The sequence below is a fragment of the Sphaerodactylus townsendi genome, linkage group LG05 (assembly GCF_021028975.2).
Source record: "Sphaerodactylus townsendi isolate TG3544 linkage group LG05, MPM_Stown_v2.3, whole genome shotgun sequence".
Classification (NCBI taxonomy): domain Eukaryota; kingdom Metazoa; phylum Chordata; class Lepidosauria; order Squamata; family Sphaerodactylidae; genus Sphaerodactylus; species Sphaerodactylus townsendi.
The window spans coordinates 66,640,510-66,656,430 of record NC_059429.1 but is presented as its reverse complement, the minus strand read 5'-3'; the positions used below and the strand labels follow the sequence as shown (position 1 = coordinate 66,656,430).

General features: G+C 42.1%; 1 protein-coding gene across 2 annotated transcripts; it reads right to left on the bottom strand.

Moving 5' to 3' along the window:
* Positions 1-9,032: 9,032 nt before the first annotated feature.
* Positions 9,033-12,659, bottom strand: MAGOH (mago homolog, exon junction complex subunit). 2 transcript variants are annotated; one of them, XM_048496749.1, is made up of 5 exons: positions 12,465-12,659; positions 11,183-11,241; positions 10,142-10,252; positions 9,752-9,834; positions 9,033-9,205 (listed from the first exon to the last, which is right to left on the bottom strand). In XM_048496749.1, the coding sequence occupies exons 1-5, from the start codon at positions 12,655-12,657 to the stop codon at positions 9,106-9,108; spliced, it is 546 nt and encodes a 181-aa protein (XP_048352706.1). In that variant the 5' UTR covers positions 12,658-12,659; the 3' UTR covers positions 9,033-9,105. The 2 variants fall into 2 exon arrangements, with proteins under 2 accessions (XP_048352706.1, XP_048352707.1); XM_048496750.1 differs by lacking the exon at positions 12,465-12,659 and adding an exon at positions 11,720-11,929.
* Positions 12,660-15,921: the final 3,262 nt, after the last annotated feature.

The window sequence follows — 15,921 nt, the reverse complement described above, 5'->3', positions numbered from 1 at the left end:
AATGACTATTATCCTAGTGTACTGATGCTCTACTTTCTCTTGGATGGAAAAGAGAGCTACATGGCAAGTCTGGGAATGCTGCTTGGCATGTAGATGCCATTTAGGGTTAAGAAACTTCCTGAAAGACACCAAGAAAGCAAAGCCACACTTGGTGAGGATGTTTTACTCTCAAAACTGTGGAAAGGTGCTGAATGCCACAAACGAAGTGCTCAGTTGGAGGAATGCATCAAATTATGATACAGCTTTTATTAAAACTACAGACTATCTTTTCCAATAAGTTGATGGTGTTCCACACTCTGCACCGTCTGCAGCAAATCCAGCCTGTAATATTAGGTATACAGTCAGATGATTATATGAAATAGGTGCAAAGTAAGTAGCAAATAGAGGGTAGCTGTTCATGGTGACCAGGATGAGAAAAGGTCTTCTCAGCAAAGGAGCTAAAAAGAACAAATCTCTCTGCTAAATTTTCTGCCAAAGGGAATTGTGAAGGGACCAGCTGCTAAAGAGCAAACAAAGAGCAAACACAATCACTGAAATGCTAGTTTTCAATCTACTTTCTTGAATATTTGTGCACCACATTTATTAGGAAAAAGAATGTAGGTGACATCATCATTATCACCCTATATTCATTTCTCAAAAGGCTGTCTTTGGGAAAGATGTAAAAGGAATGGAAAAGACTATGACCAGCAACCTCCCAAGGTTTGAGCGCCTTACATTTTTCCTGGTACAGGTCACAGAGATGCTTTGAGAGCTCTGCATATTGTGAGTGGATACCAATAAGGATCAGGAACATGGCAGCTGGGGACTCAAATTGTCCCCAACCCACACTTTCTGGCTCGAAACAGTTTCTAGGAGTTCCTGGTTTTTCTCCTGAGTAAACAGACGTGCAGGGGCAGATTGCCCATCAAGGCAACTGGGGTCACTGTGGTGAGCCGATAGCCCCTGTCCTTTGTGGGGTGGGCAAGTCGCTGTGAGTGAACCAAAGACCCCACCCCCATGCAGCAGAGCTACCATTGTGGATGAGCTGGCCATTGCTGTGAATGAGCCGGATGCCTCAGCATTGAGCAAAGTGCGCAAACTGCTGTGGCTTGCCCACCTCATACAGGGCTGGGGAAACCAGGCTGCTTGTAGCAGCAGCTTGCCTGCCCCACCTTGGACCAGGGCAACAGCTTGCTTGCAGTGGTGTCAAGACAGACATCTATTGTTCCTCCTCCCCTAACCGCCATGCCTCCGTTGGGGTGGGGGTGAATTGAGGTCCTTTCTGCAGGCATTTCTGGTTCCCTGTAATCACATCAGTACAATTGCTGCCTCCAATGGCGCAAATAGTGGCTCCCTAAAGTTAATTCAGGCTGGGAAAGCAGAGTCTGGAGAAAGCCTAAGTCCCCTCTCAACTTAGTCCCAATCTAAATTGCGTTCCTGCATGTTCAGAAAACACATTGCTCCCAAAGCATGTCTGTGACCCATCTCAGAAGTGTCCCTGAGATTAAAAATGTAATGTGTAGTTATATCCACTGTGTTGAAATGGTGTCCACAGAAAGGTGTGAATGAAGACTTTTGTTCTATTTTATGAAGTGACAACAAAGTTCCTAGAATCTGTTTTAGTATTTCTCTTTCCCTCCCAATTCCCCTTCCCCCACATGTGTAGCATTTGGGATATTACAAACTTCAAGCTTGCCAACAAAAATACATTCTCAGGGGATGTATCTTGTGATAATTATTTTCACATCATCACATGAAATCTGAATGTGAGAAAAGAATTACCACTTTTGCTACAAACAAGGTTTTAGAAGCTGGCTTTAACAGAATCGGTTACACCTTCCTAATGCCGTGACCCTTTAATACAGTTCCTCATGATGTGGTGGCCCCCAACCCTAACATTTATCCATTTTACAAATGGCGAACACTGATGCAGAGTCTTAGGCGACCCCTGTGAAAGGGTCATTTGATCCCCAAAGGGGTCCCGACCCCAGGTTGAGAACCACTGAGTTACATCATAATTTAGGTTCAACAGACAAGTGTTTCACAGGTACTCAGCAAAAAATGAATGAAAACTTGCCTGTGGTTCGAAGTCCACTGGTTCAAGGCCACAACATTCAAACTCAACTATTGTCTTCTCATCATCTTCTGCCTAAAAATCCCAAAACAGCTTTCATGCAGAAGGAATAAAGACTTGGAAGAACCCATAAAAACACAAGTACTAATAGTCCAGCATCTCTGATCATCCACTGCTCTTATATGTTTCCAGGGCTAGTTCCCATCTTTCAGAAAATAGAGAATAATCCATGAGTGGCTCAAAAAATAAGAAAATATATATTTTACATCATTTGCCGGCATTAGGCCCTGTTTAAATCACACCCTATAGTCAACTAATCAGTAATATAATAGCTCTTGAATATAGAGTGTAATGTATATAGGACAAGCCAATTAAATTAACAAGTTGTTGTCCTTCACATCTGAAATACATCATCACAGTTTATCTCCAAAGGAGATAATCAAGTTCCACCTCCACCCTGATTCCCATCCATCTTCTCCAGCTGTAGGCCCTGGCACAACATTCCATGCAGTTTCCCAGGAACCCCCAACCCACAGGAGTCTTTCCAGGGGGTTGCCACAAAGTCTTGTTGAACAGGCAGACTTGCCCTTGTGTCATAGGCCAACCAGCTTCCTACAGTCAGCAACATAAAGGAAGGTGTGCTGCCATGGCACCCAAAGACCAGGAACCTTCCTTTCCATTGCTGCTATAGGAATCTTATGTAACTCCATTATTCAGAAGTGCAACAGTCTACACTGATCCAAAGCTATTACAATAAACACATACAATCTGAATAATCCTGACCACTACATTTATTGTATGCATATCTAATTACCTATTGGGAAGGGCGGGATAGAAGTCTAAAAAAAAATTAAAACATTAAAACATTGGGAGGGAAGAGAGACTGGAAAGCAGCAGCAGAGGACTTTTAATTTGCACGCAATTCATTTACAACCATGCTAATGTTAATGCTTCTTGCATGGTAACAAGAATAACTTTTAAAAAAGAAGACAAACAAACAGCACGCTGACAAAGAAGCATCAGTTAGGGCAGTTTTACGTACATTTTATGTATTTTCTGTTCACATACAGACCTGCTGCTTTTTGAGTTCATCTTCAGGTTAGTCTCTGATGTAAGTGCTTCACCACTTCTCTAGAAGTGGTTACTAATTTTTTCTGAGTGCCAAGAAGGGGTTACGAAAGAAACCTCCCTGCCCAATAGGGACTGGAGGTGCACGTGTGCAGCTGCACCACTGTTTGAATCCCACCACCATTGGAACCTGTTATTAAAATTTTTGGATCCCACCACTGGTGGAGACCTTTCTGGGGTGGCACCCTGTTTGCAACACAACCCCCCAAGACTTCGTGTAGTTCCAGCTGTGTTTTCATTCAGACATGTCAGAGCAGTTTAAAAACCTGATTTCATTTTAGTGCTCCAGCTTTTCCAAAACTGAACTTGGGCTGAAGAGTAGTAGTAGCTGATGAACTCCTACCTGATTTCAGTATGAGGCTTTATGCTGTTCTTTCATAGTGTTAATTCTTACTGTTTCATCCTTTCACATATACTATTTTTGAATAGCAAATAATGATACATTTGAAAAACAAATAGCAATACATCTCACCATATTTCTGCAATTTTATTTTAATGTATAAGTGAAAAGTCTATACCAGTAAGTCTGAAAATTAGCATTTGAAGCCTGCTCACCTGGAAACAATACTATGTACTTGATGATCCCTGAATTCATAAATTTCAAAGCAAAAAAAGGCTAATGTCCCCCTATAAATACTTCCCGATTTGGGAAATTTGGTCATTAATCTCAAATGTCAGCTGGTTGAGGTGGGGAAGAGAAAGGTACTCCACACCTGCTAGTTTACACTGGGACACAAGCAGTGCCAACTGACAGCTGCTTCATTATTTGACACTAAAGGGCAGGGAACAACCCTTACCTAGGAACAAGGCATAACAACTGCAATTTGCATCGTAACCAATCAACCATGTGCTGTGCGCAGTGGCGTTTCTGCCTAGGGACAGGGGGTACCCTATGTCCCCGGGCGCCCCCATTTGGTCACGTGGGGGGGCGCCACCATTTCAGGGTCGTTTGTGTGATTTTTAAATTTTTTAGTGTTTTTCACGTTTTGGCCTGCAGGGGGCGCATTTTTAAGGCTAGCAACACCAAATTTTCAGGGTATCATCCAGAGACTGTCCTGATGATACCTCCCAGGTTTGGTGATGTTTGGTTCAAGGAAAGCAAAGTTATGGACCCCCAAAGGAGGGTGCCCCCATCCCCATTGTTTTCAATGGGAGCTAACAGTAGATGGGGGCTACCCATTTGAGGGACCATTACTTTGCTCCCCCTGAACCTAACTTCACCAAACTTGGCTGGCATCATGAGAATAGTTAACAGATGATACCCTGAAATTTTGGTGTCACTAGCTTTAAAAATACACCTCTTACAGGCACCCCAAGAAAGTTGCCCAAGATTCATTGTTTTGCAGTGACTTTTGCTCCATTGTTAGCAGCCAATGGGGAATTTCTGAAGTGTGTAGGCAGGCTGCACATTTTTTTGAAGACAGAGGCACCAGACTTTCAAGGTGTCTCAGGAGGCCCTCCCCTGGTAATAGCATCCAGACATAGAGACCTTTGCTTCCTGAGGGTTCCAATTTTATAGGCCCCCAAAAGGCTTATTTTGTTTCCATGCTCCAGATGGCTCTGTGGTAGAGGTTTCAATGGGAGGCACTGTGGTAGGGGTCTTGCTCTGGGTGGGGGCATTTCCTGCAGGGCTGCTGGTGTGAGTTTCCTGAAAGGAACCAACCAAATTTGCTAAAATGCTGTGGAGCACCAAGTTGAAGGTGAACCCACAGTGCCCACAGCATTCCAGCCATCCCAGGCAAACTTTGAATTGCCCCCACTCAGAGCAAGAGTACTACCATTTGCCACCTGTTGAAACCTCTACCACAGCGCCATGGCTGAGCATAACAAGAAAGCCCCATTGGGGTCTATGGTGGGAAAAATAATGTTTCCCACCCCTTAGAACTTACTGAAAGAGCCTAGCTTGAATTCTGGGGGGAATTTCACCCGAGGTGGTATGAAAGCACTGACCACACATTTTTGAATGGGGGGGCACCAGACTTTCAAGGTGGCTCCAAGGAGAAGCCTTGGGTAATAGCTTGTCAAGCTTGGTGAGCTTTGCTTCTGGAGTGGGAGGGGTGGCGAGTTGAGAGAGTTCTGAGAGAACTCAGCTCGCAGACTTCATGGGCAGGAGCATGGAACCAAAATAAAGCACTTTGGGGGGGGGCCCATAAAATTGAACCCTCAGAAACAAAGGTCTCTATGCCTGGATGCTTTTACCAGGAGGGGCTTCCTGGAGCCACCTTGAAAGTCTGGTGCCTCCTATCTTCAGAAATGTGCAGCCTACCTCCAGAAATTCCCCCGTGGCTACAATGGAGTAAAGTCACTACAAAACAAAGAATCTTGGGCAGCTTTCTTGGGGTGCCTGGCAAGGGGTGTATTTTTAAAGCTAGTGACACCCAAAAGATTTCAGGGTATCATCTGATAACTATTCTCATGATACCACACCAAAGAACAAAGTTATGGTCCCTCAAATGGGTAGCCCCCATCTACTGTTAGCTCTCATTGAAAACAATGGGGATGGGGGCATTCCATTTGGGCGTCCATAACTTTGCTTCCCCAGATAAGCATGTCCTGAAACTTGAATTTGGTATCATCCAGGGCAGTCTCTGGATGAGTACCCTGAAATCCTCAGTGCTGTTAGCTTTAAAAATGCCACTCCCTACAGACCAAAAGCTATAAAATACCCCACCCAAAGCCCAAATACCTTGCATTCCACATTTGTTCATATTTGGGCAGGACATGGTGGACACTTTTTGTCCAAATGTGCCCAAATTTGCCCAGATTCTGGCTGAATCTGGTTTTTGTTTCCTCTACATCTCCAACCCTCAAGAGTTATGTTGCTTCAGGGTGGGGGACAATCCACCCCCAAACAGCATCACTTTCAATTGTGTTTTAAGCGGAGACCCCAGATACTCCCTTTAAGGTGGATTTAAAAGAAGAGTCGGAGCTCCCTGGTTTAAGCACCATTGAAAGTGATGCTGTTTGGGGGTGGAGTCCACTGGAGGTGTTTTGTGAGAGATGATGCTGACATTTGTTTGGTAAGCGTTTTTTGCTGGGGGGGGTGGTTTGTGAGGAGGGTTTACATGCTTAATACCCACTTGCACTGGCTTGGAGTTGTTTCTCAGGCTAACAACCTACCTCATAGGGTTGTTGTGATTGGGATGGTAGGGAAAGAGTTGGTGGGGAGAGAGCCAGGTATGTGTGGCTGGGGGTGGGGGGTGTTTTGTGGGCTGGTGAAAAAAATATTTGTTTGTTCAGGGTGGGGGGGGGTGGCCGCCCATTGTTAAGCCAATGAGGGCGCAAAACTCAGGTTTTGTCCCCGGGCTCCAGTTTGCCTAGGTTCGCCCCTGGCTGTGCGTAAATACAGTAACGCCCTTCACACATACCTTCAGATACCACCAAAAATCTTCCCCCACCTGTCTGAGATTGGTAATATTTTCTAATGTGGTTTTCAACTGCAACCCGATCTTCTGCAAAGAGACATGAGTGTATCAGGCACGAGAGATGACCCAAGCCCCAGATGCACCTGAGCCCCCCGCAGTGTTTCAGCCCGCTGCACAGAGGCAGCTGCTTGGCTCGCCCCCATCACTGAAATGGCTAAGACTGAATGGGCAAAGGCTGAGTAATAACATGACTGGACTCTTCAGAGGTTTTGCAGACACCCCCAGTGCGAGCTTCTAGCAGCATTTGCAGGAATTGCTCCAGACAGCTGCTGTGGATCTCGTGAGACTTGGGACGGTCCTTCTTCCAGGAGGCTGATTATACAGTAGGAATTGTACCGAAGCTAGCGTTTACCCCTACACAAGATGGTCGCTGCCTCTGTGACAACCATTTTAAAACGGAATGCTGTTTGTAGTAATTGCGGAGAAGTGGTAAGGAAGTAAATGAATCCCCAGTAAGATGTTTGTGGTTGAAAATAATGTGGCGTTATGTGTCTTCAGGGTAGCCTTCGATGGTGCCCATTCCATGTTGGCAAATACCTGAAGATTTTGAACATGCACAGGATTGCAACCTCAGTGTCACTGTCCCAGTGCCACAGACAAGACTTTTAAAAAAATTCAGTGGGTTACACCCTGTGAGAGCAACCAATTACTATGAAAACCTGCATACATGTAAGAAGCTGCCATATACTGAGCCTGCCTCCTGGTCATCTTATCCAAGGGATGTCCAATTGAATACAGTATATAATGCCCAGAGATTCAAGTACTGTTCCCATCACTGTTATCTAAAGCACTTTTAAAAGTGTTAATGTTGGGTATTGAATCTGGACCCTTCCAAAACTAAAAAAGTCTTTAAAATCTGTACATCACAACTCCATTGGGATGTCTGCAAAGAATAGTAGGGATCATAGCTAGAGGGAGTTGCAGTTACTTCTGAGTAATTTTATTTAAAACATTTCTCTCATGCCGTATCTGCTGAATTTAAGGTGGCAAAGAGTTCAGCAATCAAGTTGCAAGGACATAACTATAACTGTCCAATTTAACAAAGGTTAAAATATACAAAATACAAATTTTAAAAGCAGTCAAGATTTAAACACATTAAAAAAGGTTTAAAACGCAGAAGTAACAAATTCACATCCAAATCTGCTGAGCAATGCATCCCCCCTCCCCCATAATGCTATCTGGAACAAGACTACCTTACATGCCCTCCAAAGTGTAACAAATTTCCCTTCTCACTTTGATAGGCTATTTGAAAGAACTGGGAAAAAATAGAAAAATCTATTATCTCAGTTTAGCTTGACAGTACTCTGGGAAGGCAAATCAGACACAGAGCCTGCCAAACCCTGGGAAAAGCTTTGCCAAGATTTGTAGGAACTGAAACTTCTAAGACATCTTCAAAGGTAACTCCATTAACAGTTTGTTGCAATAGTCCATTCTGGAGGTTACAGTAGCATGAATTACTGGGGTGTTGGATTTTAATTAATCTAAGCCAACCTTGTCTGAAAAGCTGATTACAAGTACAGTACACATTTGATTCACTGGGACTGGAAGCAATGAGCCATACGTTGTCTAACTTGCTGTTTTAGAAAACAGAGATACAAAGATGCCATCACAAAACCATGCTGACCTTTATGAGCTATAATCAGGATCTTGAACTGTGCCCAGCACAGAAGAGGCAGACAATACAGCATTGGTATGTTTGGTTTGTAGCCTACTGCCTGCTAAGGAGAAGTAGCCACTTTTAGATTAAGAAGAACCCTTCCCAAAAATAGTAATAGTGGCCAGATAGGCTAAAACTATGGCAGAAATGCTTCATCGAGGCAGCATAATGCAAGCTGCAAGAATGCCTAGAGAAAGGATTTGCCTCTCTTCATAGGAACGATGGACTCTGGTACAGGCATTTATTATACTGTATAAATCAACTCTCCCACATACAAAAAAGGGGGTTGTGTCTGAAAAATCAGCATAAATACAGAACACATGGATGCTTACCATCTATGAAGGATTGAACTCCATTAGATATTTAGATGTATTCAAAATTTAGTTTAGAATATACATGAAATATGAAGTTCAGCCGGGTCAGCCCTGCTTCGTATTTGGATGGGAGACTACAAAGGAATACTAGATTTACTATGCAGAGGCAGGCAAAAAGGGGGAGGGTACTTTTGTGGCAGCCAGGGATGACTTGACAGCACTTACACACCCACATAATGTAGCCAATGCAAATATATATCAAAAAAACAATTGAAAAAATATTTCCTTCCACTGTGAAGGTTTTACTGCTTTGTGACTGTCACCTCAAATTAAGAAGTTCCTCCTAATTAAAATATATTCTGAATACAGTTTTAAGGTTAAAGTCGTGACTACATACACTTCCCAAATAAAAAGATTTTTTAAGAATGTATTAAATTCACTCTATAAAACTGACATACACAAAAGTCATTTAATAGAAGACATAAGGAATGACAGGAAATTTTTACAGTACAAATTTGACCATACAATTTAAATTGGCTTAATTTTGAAGTGCAATCCAATAAGACTGAAGACTAGACACTTGAGGTCCTGGACAAGGTAGTAAAATACTCTTAGACCCTCTGGATCCCTGAAGTGTAAAAGGAAGAAAAGATTAAACATTTAGTCAGAATCTTTGAGACAATGTAAAATACAACAAAAGAAAACCACCTACACATATAACTTATAAAAACTTCCAAGTCTCACTTTTAGTAGCTGGGACCAACTAATATGAGAAAAGTATATAATCTGTTTTTCAAAAAGAGGGAAGGCAGCAAGAATAATGAAGTGTCATGGCTGAAATCTTCTGAAACAGCTAATATTTAACTGAATTCTAATCTTCTAAAAACAGCAAATCCAACACCCAACTTTGGCTGCTGTGACCAACAGGAGAGCATAATGTGGCATTTTAGGCAAGGCAGCTAGAGCAAAGTTGTACTGTTGCTGTCCATACCCACCTGTTAAGCCCTTCCCTTCCTGCATGATTCTGTTAATAACTCTTTAATGATCCCGTGCTTGAAAGTCTTTTTTGGCTACATTCTTATTACCACAGGATTAAAAGAGCATACATTTCAGTTTGTAGTCTTAGAAACTGTCATACAAAACTCTTTAGAAGTAGTATCAGAAGAGCACTTACTTGGACTGATTTACATCAATGAGAGAACCAATTTTTGATGTAGTAAATGATATGTGTTCATCACCAATCACAATCTCAAGCTCCTAGAAAAACAAGTAGATGTCATGAAGTAAAGCTGCTTTATACTGCCTCAAAAATCCAATCATTCTCTTTCTCCCTCCCTCCCTCTAAATTTCCCTGCCTTCCCTATAAGCAGATCAATGCAAAGAAAAGATGAATTGTTCAAAATAATTGGATCGCCTTTTACTAAGGCTTGTTTACAGGATGCATAGTTTATAAATTAAATGTTACATGAACATACATACACTCGCATAGAAATACACTCATACATATGGTCAACAGGAGCCTCAAATTAATGATATTTGTACTGAAATCAGGAACTGGGCTAACCTGCCGTCCAACTCTGTCAGGTGGTGGCCATAACGCATCATCTTCTTTTGTAATTTCACTGTCATCAATTATCCGCTTTAACTCTTCCATCACACTCTTGTGGACATATGCCTATAAACAACATGAAAATATATGCATTAATTTTAGCAGGTAAATCTACATAAACACAAAACAAGTATAATATACCTACTATCTTTTCTTTTTAGCCATTTGTGTCACTACTCACTGAAATAACTAGGGAATGGGGGAGAATATATTGGGTATATATTGCCCTACCAGTTTCCACATTCAGTGCTGCATGCAACATTTGGGGAACAGAAACCAACAATTTATGATTCAAGTTTCCTACTTAAGTAGTAGAAATTTCCAATCACACAGAGTGATTCTGCACAGGCACAATATAATGGGTTCAGGCCCTTATAAAAAGTGTTATTGGGAAGAAGTTCCCACAGAACTCGCCTCCCAAATGCTTCTAACCTGTTATATTTGTCTGAACCCAGGTTAAACTAAAGTTGCTAAAAAGCAACTTTTTTTATTCTCTAGGTGGCCACCATGTTGTGCTAGTAAGTGGGTGGATGGGGATTCTTGAGTGTGTGGTTTGAAGGGAGATACAACGTTTCCTGTGCGAACCATGATGCCTCCTGCCACCGGGATCCCAGTAATCCCAGCTGGCCCTTGCAACCACTGTGCAAATGGCAGTACAGGCAACACGGGTTCATTTAACCCATATTGCCTGTGCAGAATCAGCCACAGTTTCAATGTGCACAGAGACACAGCAATATAAAATATTACAAAGCACAGTATTTAAAATGCAGATGTTTCCTCAGTGACAGCTAAAGAAGATTGTTTTCTGCATTTATAAATGTTATGGATTCAATAAAAACAAATAACTGATGCTTAAACCCTCAATGTTTTCCTAGTTATATATAATTTAGATATCCAGTAATAGCTTTAATCTACAACCACAAAAAGTACAAGATATGCCAAGATCTTAACATGTGCTTAGTCATATATCTATAGGTAATGTCATAGTCAACTTACTTCTTTTCTGATCATCACATCATTTTTATAATTGCTGTTGTTTGCATATCTGAGTTTACCTGTTGAAACAGGAAAAAAAATCTAAACACCACCATCCAGATATCACACAAGCAAGATCTAGCTACACGTTTAACATTGATCATCACCCTTAACTTGGAATCAACTGAAGCAGTTCTGTATTCACATAATGGAGAGTGGTGTGTGTGTGTGTGTTAGTCCCTAACCACAGGGTTATAGCTTAATTCTACACCCTTAAAAGAGCTGCCTACTCCCTTAACAAATCCACCCGACCACTACACACATGTGCCCACCATCTGCTTAGATTAGATGAATGACAACCCAGAAGACAGTCTTCTCCCCCAGCACGACTCATCTGTCCCTTTCTGTTGCCATCTTCTGCCAAGTGAGTGAGGACAGTTTTTCTGGCATTCTCTCAGTGAGCCTCCTTCCTACTTTATGTTTCAATTGTTCTTTTAACACATATTTTAGCTTTAACTTTAAGGATTTTAAAGTTATATTCTACAATGCTTATTTTACCTGTTAGCTGCCTTGGTGGCCCTAATGAGGGCAAAAAGGCAGGATATGAATTTTGTACATAAACACTAAATAAAACATCTCTCTCCTTAGGAAGTCATGAAGCACTCTTTCTTCTACCTTCTGGGTGGGTGAGGATACTGAGGGCTACTATGATGGCAGCAGTGGTAGAATCTGGAGGAGGAACATGGAAATCAGGAGAAATCGCCAATTTTACTTCGTTCCAACAGTTTATGTCATCCTCTCCAGGATATATATTTCCTCAGTACTTTATCTTACTTACAAAGAGGCTTTGATCCAAGTCAAGCAGAATATTTTGTATAAAACACTCTCACTCCACAGGCAAGCCTACTTGCCACTTCCATATTAGGGGTCTTTCTTTTCTCATTATTTCTGCTTGACTGTTTCCATCGACCTTCACGTTACTGTACTCCTGTGTCAATTGGGCCACAGCCAATAAATGCCAAGAGGGATTCCTGTACCACATTAGGGCTTTCAGGCCAACTCCATTCATCATTCAGTTTTACGCTTCCTCCGTGCCATTCCCTTCTCTGGCAAACCTCAAACACCTCTCATCTTCTCGCAGCAAACATCAACCTCTCCTCTACCTGACCACTCTGTTCACTTCCGGTCACAGATTCCCCACAGCCTTCGCCAAGCCTACTCCGCCTCCCTTCCCAGACACAGCACCCCTTCCCTCTAAATCCCGGCCGCACAGTCTGAAACTGCACTTTAGGCTCAGCCTTACCGTCGGGGCGGAACTCGAACTCAAGAAACTCGTGTCCGAATTTCCCCTTATGTCCAACATAATACCGCAAGTAAAAATCACTGCCCATGGTTCCCCTCGCCCGCCGCACGCCGAAGGACCAGCAAGCACCGAGCAGAAAAGGTTCGGTTAGAGCGCGGGTGCACAAAATATACGCCAGCAAAGGACTGCGCATGCGCAGACGGAAAACCGACTCGCTGCTCGCCTGCCCGTTAGAGGATTAGATCATAGAGGTGGAGCCTAGAGCGACACACGAGCAAAACCTTTATTGGCAGTTCGGGTTTATAAGTAAATTGGTTTTCCAAGCAGACCTCCAGAGTACCAAATCCACCACGGAGATGCGAGGCCTAGAGCGATGCGACTCGTTGAAAAGTCTTGACCAATGGCGGTTTTTTAAAAACAAGAACTTTAGGGGGTTTATCACTCAGTTTTTTAATCTCTGTGGAAGGCGTGGCGAGAATTGAACGAAGCTTGAAGGAAGAAGAGAGTAGGAGGGGAAAAAAGAAAACTTGGCGAAGCAGCGAGGGCATCAGTTGCCTTGCCCCCAAGTATTGCTTTTAGTTTCTGCCAATTACATATGATGTCGTTCGAAAGAACATAAGGCCAGCAAATTAGTCAGAACTCAGATGGAAGACTATCTAAACCGTTGGAAACGCCCCCCCCCCCAATTTAATATTTTCATTCTGCATTGCTTTTCTGTAAAATCTGTTTACAAAGTTATTTACATTTGTGCCTTTCCTTTTCACCTGATCTGGGCTGCTAGGGCGACTAACAGTTTTGTAACCTAAATAATGAAAAAACAAAATCCACTAAAACCAATCGCAAAATACATTTAAACCAATCAATCATTCATGGCCCTATACAGAGAAGCGTGTGTGTGTGAATTGTCTCCTGGATGCAAAATGAGCCCATGATATTGATTTGCCTTCTTTGGGGCACTTACGCTGGACGAGAGGCAAGAAAGCCTGTGGGCAAACCACATGGCCCTCCAGGATGCCTGAGTGTGGTGCCCAGCGCTGCATTAGAGCTCCCATGCTGTAGCCAGAGGGATAAATAAAAATTATTTTGTTTTAATATAGTTTGATAGACATATACTGTTAATAAGGATTTAGGTTTTTATTGTGGTTTTCTGTAAAGGTTTTTCTTCCTGCTGTAAAATGCATTATTCCCTGAAACCATTGTCGTTGCAAGCTTGCTGAAACAAAAGATTACATTATGTTATAGGTGGACCCAGAGAAACAGGATGCAGACAGTTAATGAATCAGGCAAACCCCTTTTGCATTTTGACATTGCCAGGAGTAATTGTCACACACACCCAGGAAAAGCCCACAGCTGATAGCATGATTTATGTTAAATAATTTCCTCCTAGTTTGGGGAAAATCACAAAGGAATAGTTTAAACCACTTGACTTGGGCATACTAAAAGTCTCTCCCAAAATCAGTAACCCATTAACAGCCAGATAAAGGGCGGAACGTCACGGTGAATATGCATAAGAGCCAGTAGGCAAACATCTGCTTTATCACAAGCTGGAAAGGCTACAGTCTTAAGAGCAATTCTACTTTTATTAGGCTTGAAACAAGAGTAATGAGCCTGAAGGATAGGATGGCGTATAAATAACAGTGGCGTATAAATGGATAAAGTTACACACTGATTCAAATGGTCTTTGGCCTTTTCTAACAAAAGATCCTTATAAATCTAGGAGGGTTCATGATATGGAGAGCTGTCGTAATAAATGTGGCCTATCATATAACATCCATATGATCACAAACTGGGGTCATTTTAAAAGTGAACTTATCCAAAGAATTAAAGATGTATCACGACAGTTTGATCTGGCAAGATATTCAGATGTCCCTTTCTCCCTTACACAGAAATATATCATTGCCCCTGCTCCTTAGAACATAAGAACATAAGAACTAGCCTGCTGGATCAGACCAGAGTCCATCTAGTCCAGCATTCTGCTACTCGCAATGGCCCACCAGGTGCCTTTGGGAGCTCACATGCAGGATGTGAAAGCAATGGCCTTCTGCTGCTGCTGCTGCTGCTGCTCCTGAGCACCTGGTCTGCTAAGCCATTTGCAATCTGAGATCAAGGAGGATCAAGATTGGTAGCCATAGATTGACTTCTCCTCCATAAATCTGTCCAAGCCCTTTTTAAAGCTATCCAGGTTAGTGGCCATCACCACCTCCTGTGGCAGCGCATGGTGAGCACCAATCACACGTTGTGTGAAGGGGGGTATTTCCTTTTATTAGTCCTAATTCTTCCCCCCAGCATTTTCAATGAATGCCCCCTGGTTCTAGAATTGTGAGAAAGAGAGAAAAATTTATCTCTGTCAACATTTTCTACCCCATGCATAATTTAATAGACTTCAATCATATCCCCCCTCAGACGTCTCCTCTCCAAACTAAAGAGTCCCAAACGCTGCAGCCTCTCCTCATAAGGAAGGTGCTCCAGTCCTTCAATCATCCTCGTTGCCCTTCTCTGCACTTTTTCTATCTCTTCGATATCCTTTTTGAGATGTGGCGACCAGAACTGAGCACAGTACTCCAAGTGCGGTCGCACCACTGCTTTATATAAGGGCATGACAATCCTTGCAGTTTTATTATCAACTCCTTTCCTAATTATCCCCAGCATAGAGTTTGCCTTTTTCACAGCTGCCTTTTTCACAGCTCCTTACTTAACTTACCTAGATAACAAAGGAGAGCTTTTACTCTTGCAAAATGTGCACATTTACTTTCTGCTGTTTTAGAAGGAAAATATCAAAAGATACCTTATGCTGCAAGGTTATGTTTTTGCTCTCTGAATTCTGTAGAAACCATAGAACATATGTTATTTAAATGTCTCCTCTATGAGGAGGCAAAGGAAAAATGCCTGTCACACCTGTTACATAATATGACATATTGTTCTGATAAAGTTTGTTGCGAAAAATTATTACAAGATAAGAAGGAGAATATTACTAAACCAGTAGCAAAATTCTGTTTATTATGAAAAAGAAATGTTTGGTATGCTTACGATAATGCAGGAGTACTGGAGATTTGCAGTTGCTGTTTTGTTGTAGATGTTTTTGATATTTTGGAGAATTGTTTGGTCATTGACTGTAAATAAAGACTTCACTTCACTTTAAAAGCTAACAGTAGCGCTTTTAGATCGGGTTCAAAAATATATTGAAAGCCAGTGTCAACGTAAATGGGCAGTGTATCATCAGACAGGTGCTTTATATTATTTTAAAAACTTGTTCCACATTCAAAGGTGGAAATCAGGTGTTTGCTCAGAAGCTGTTTTAGCCTCAAATCCTTTCTCTGGAACAATTTTGCAAGGAGCAAAGGTTCTGGGCAAATTGTTCAAAGGCATTCAGCTTCAGGTGCAAGACTTTTTTTTTCAAGGCAATGATCTTTTATCAAGTAACAAACCTTTGAGCATAGCAATGCAGTGATTATTGTTG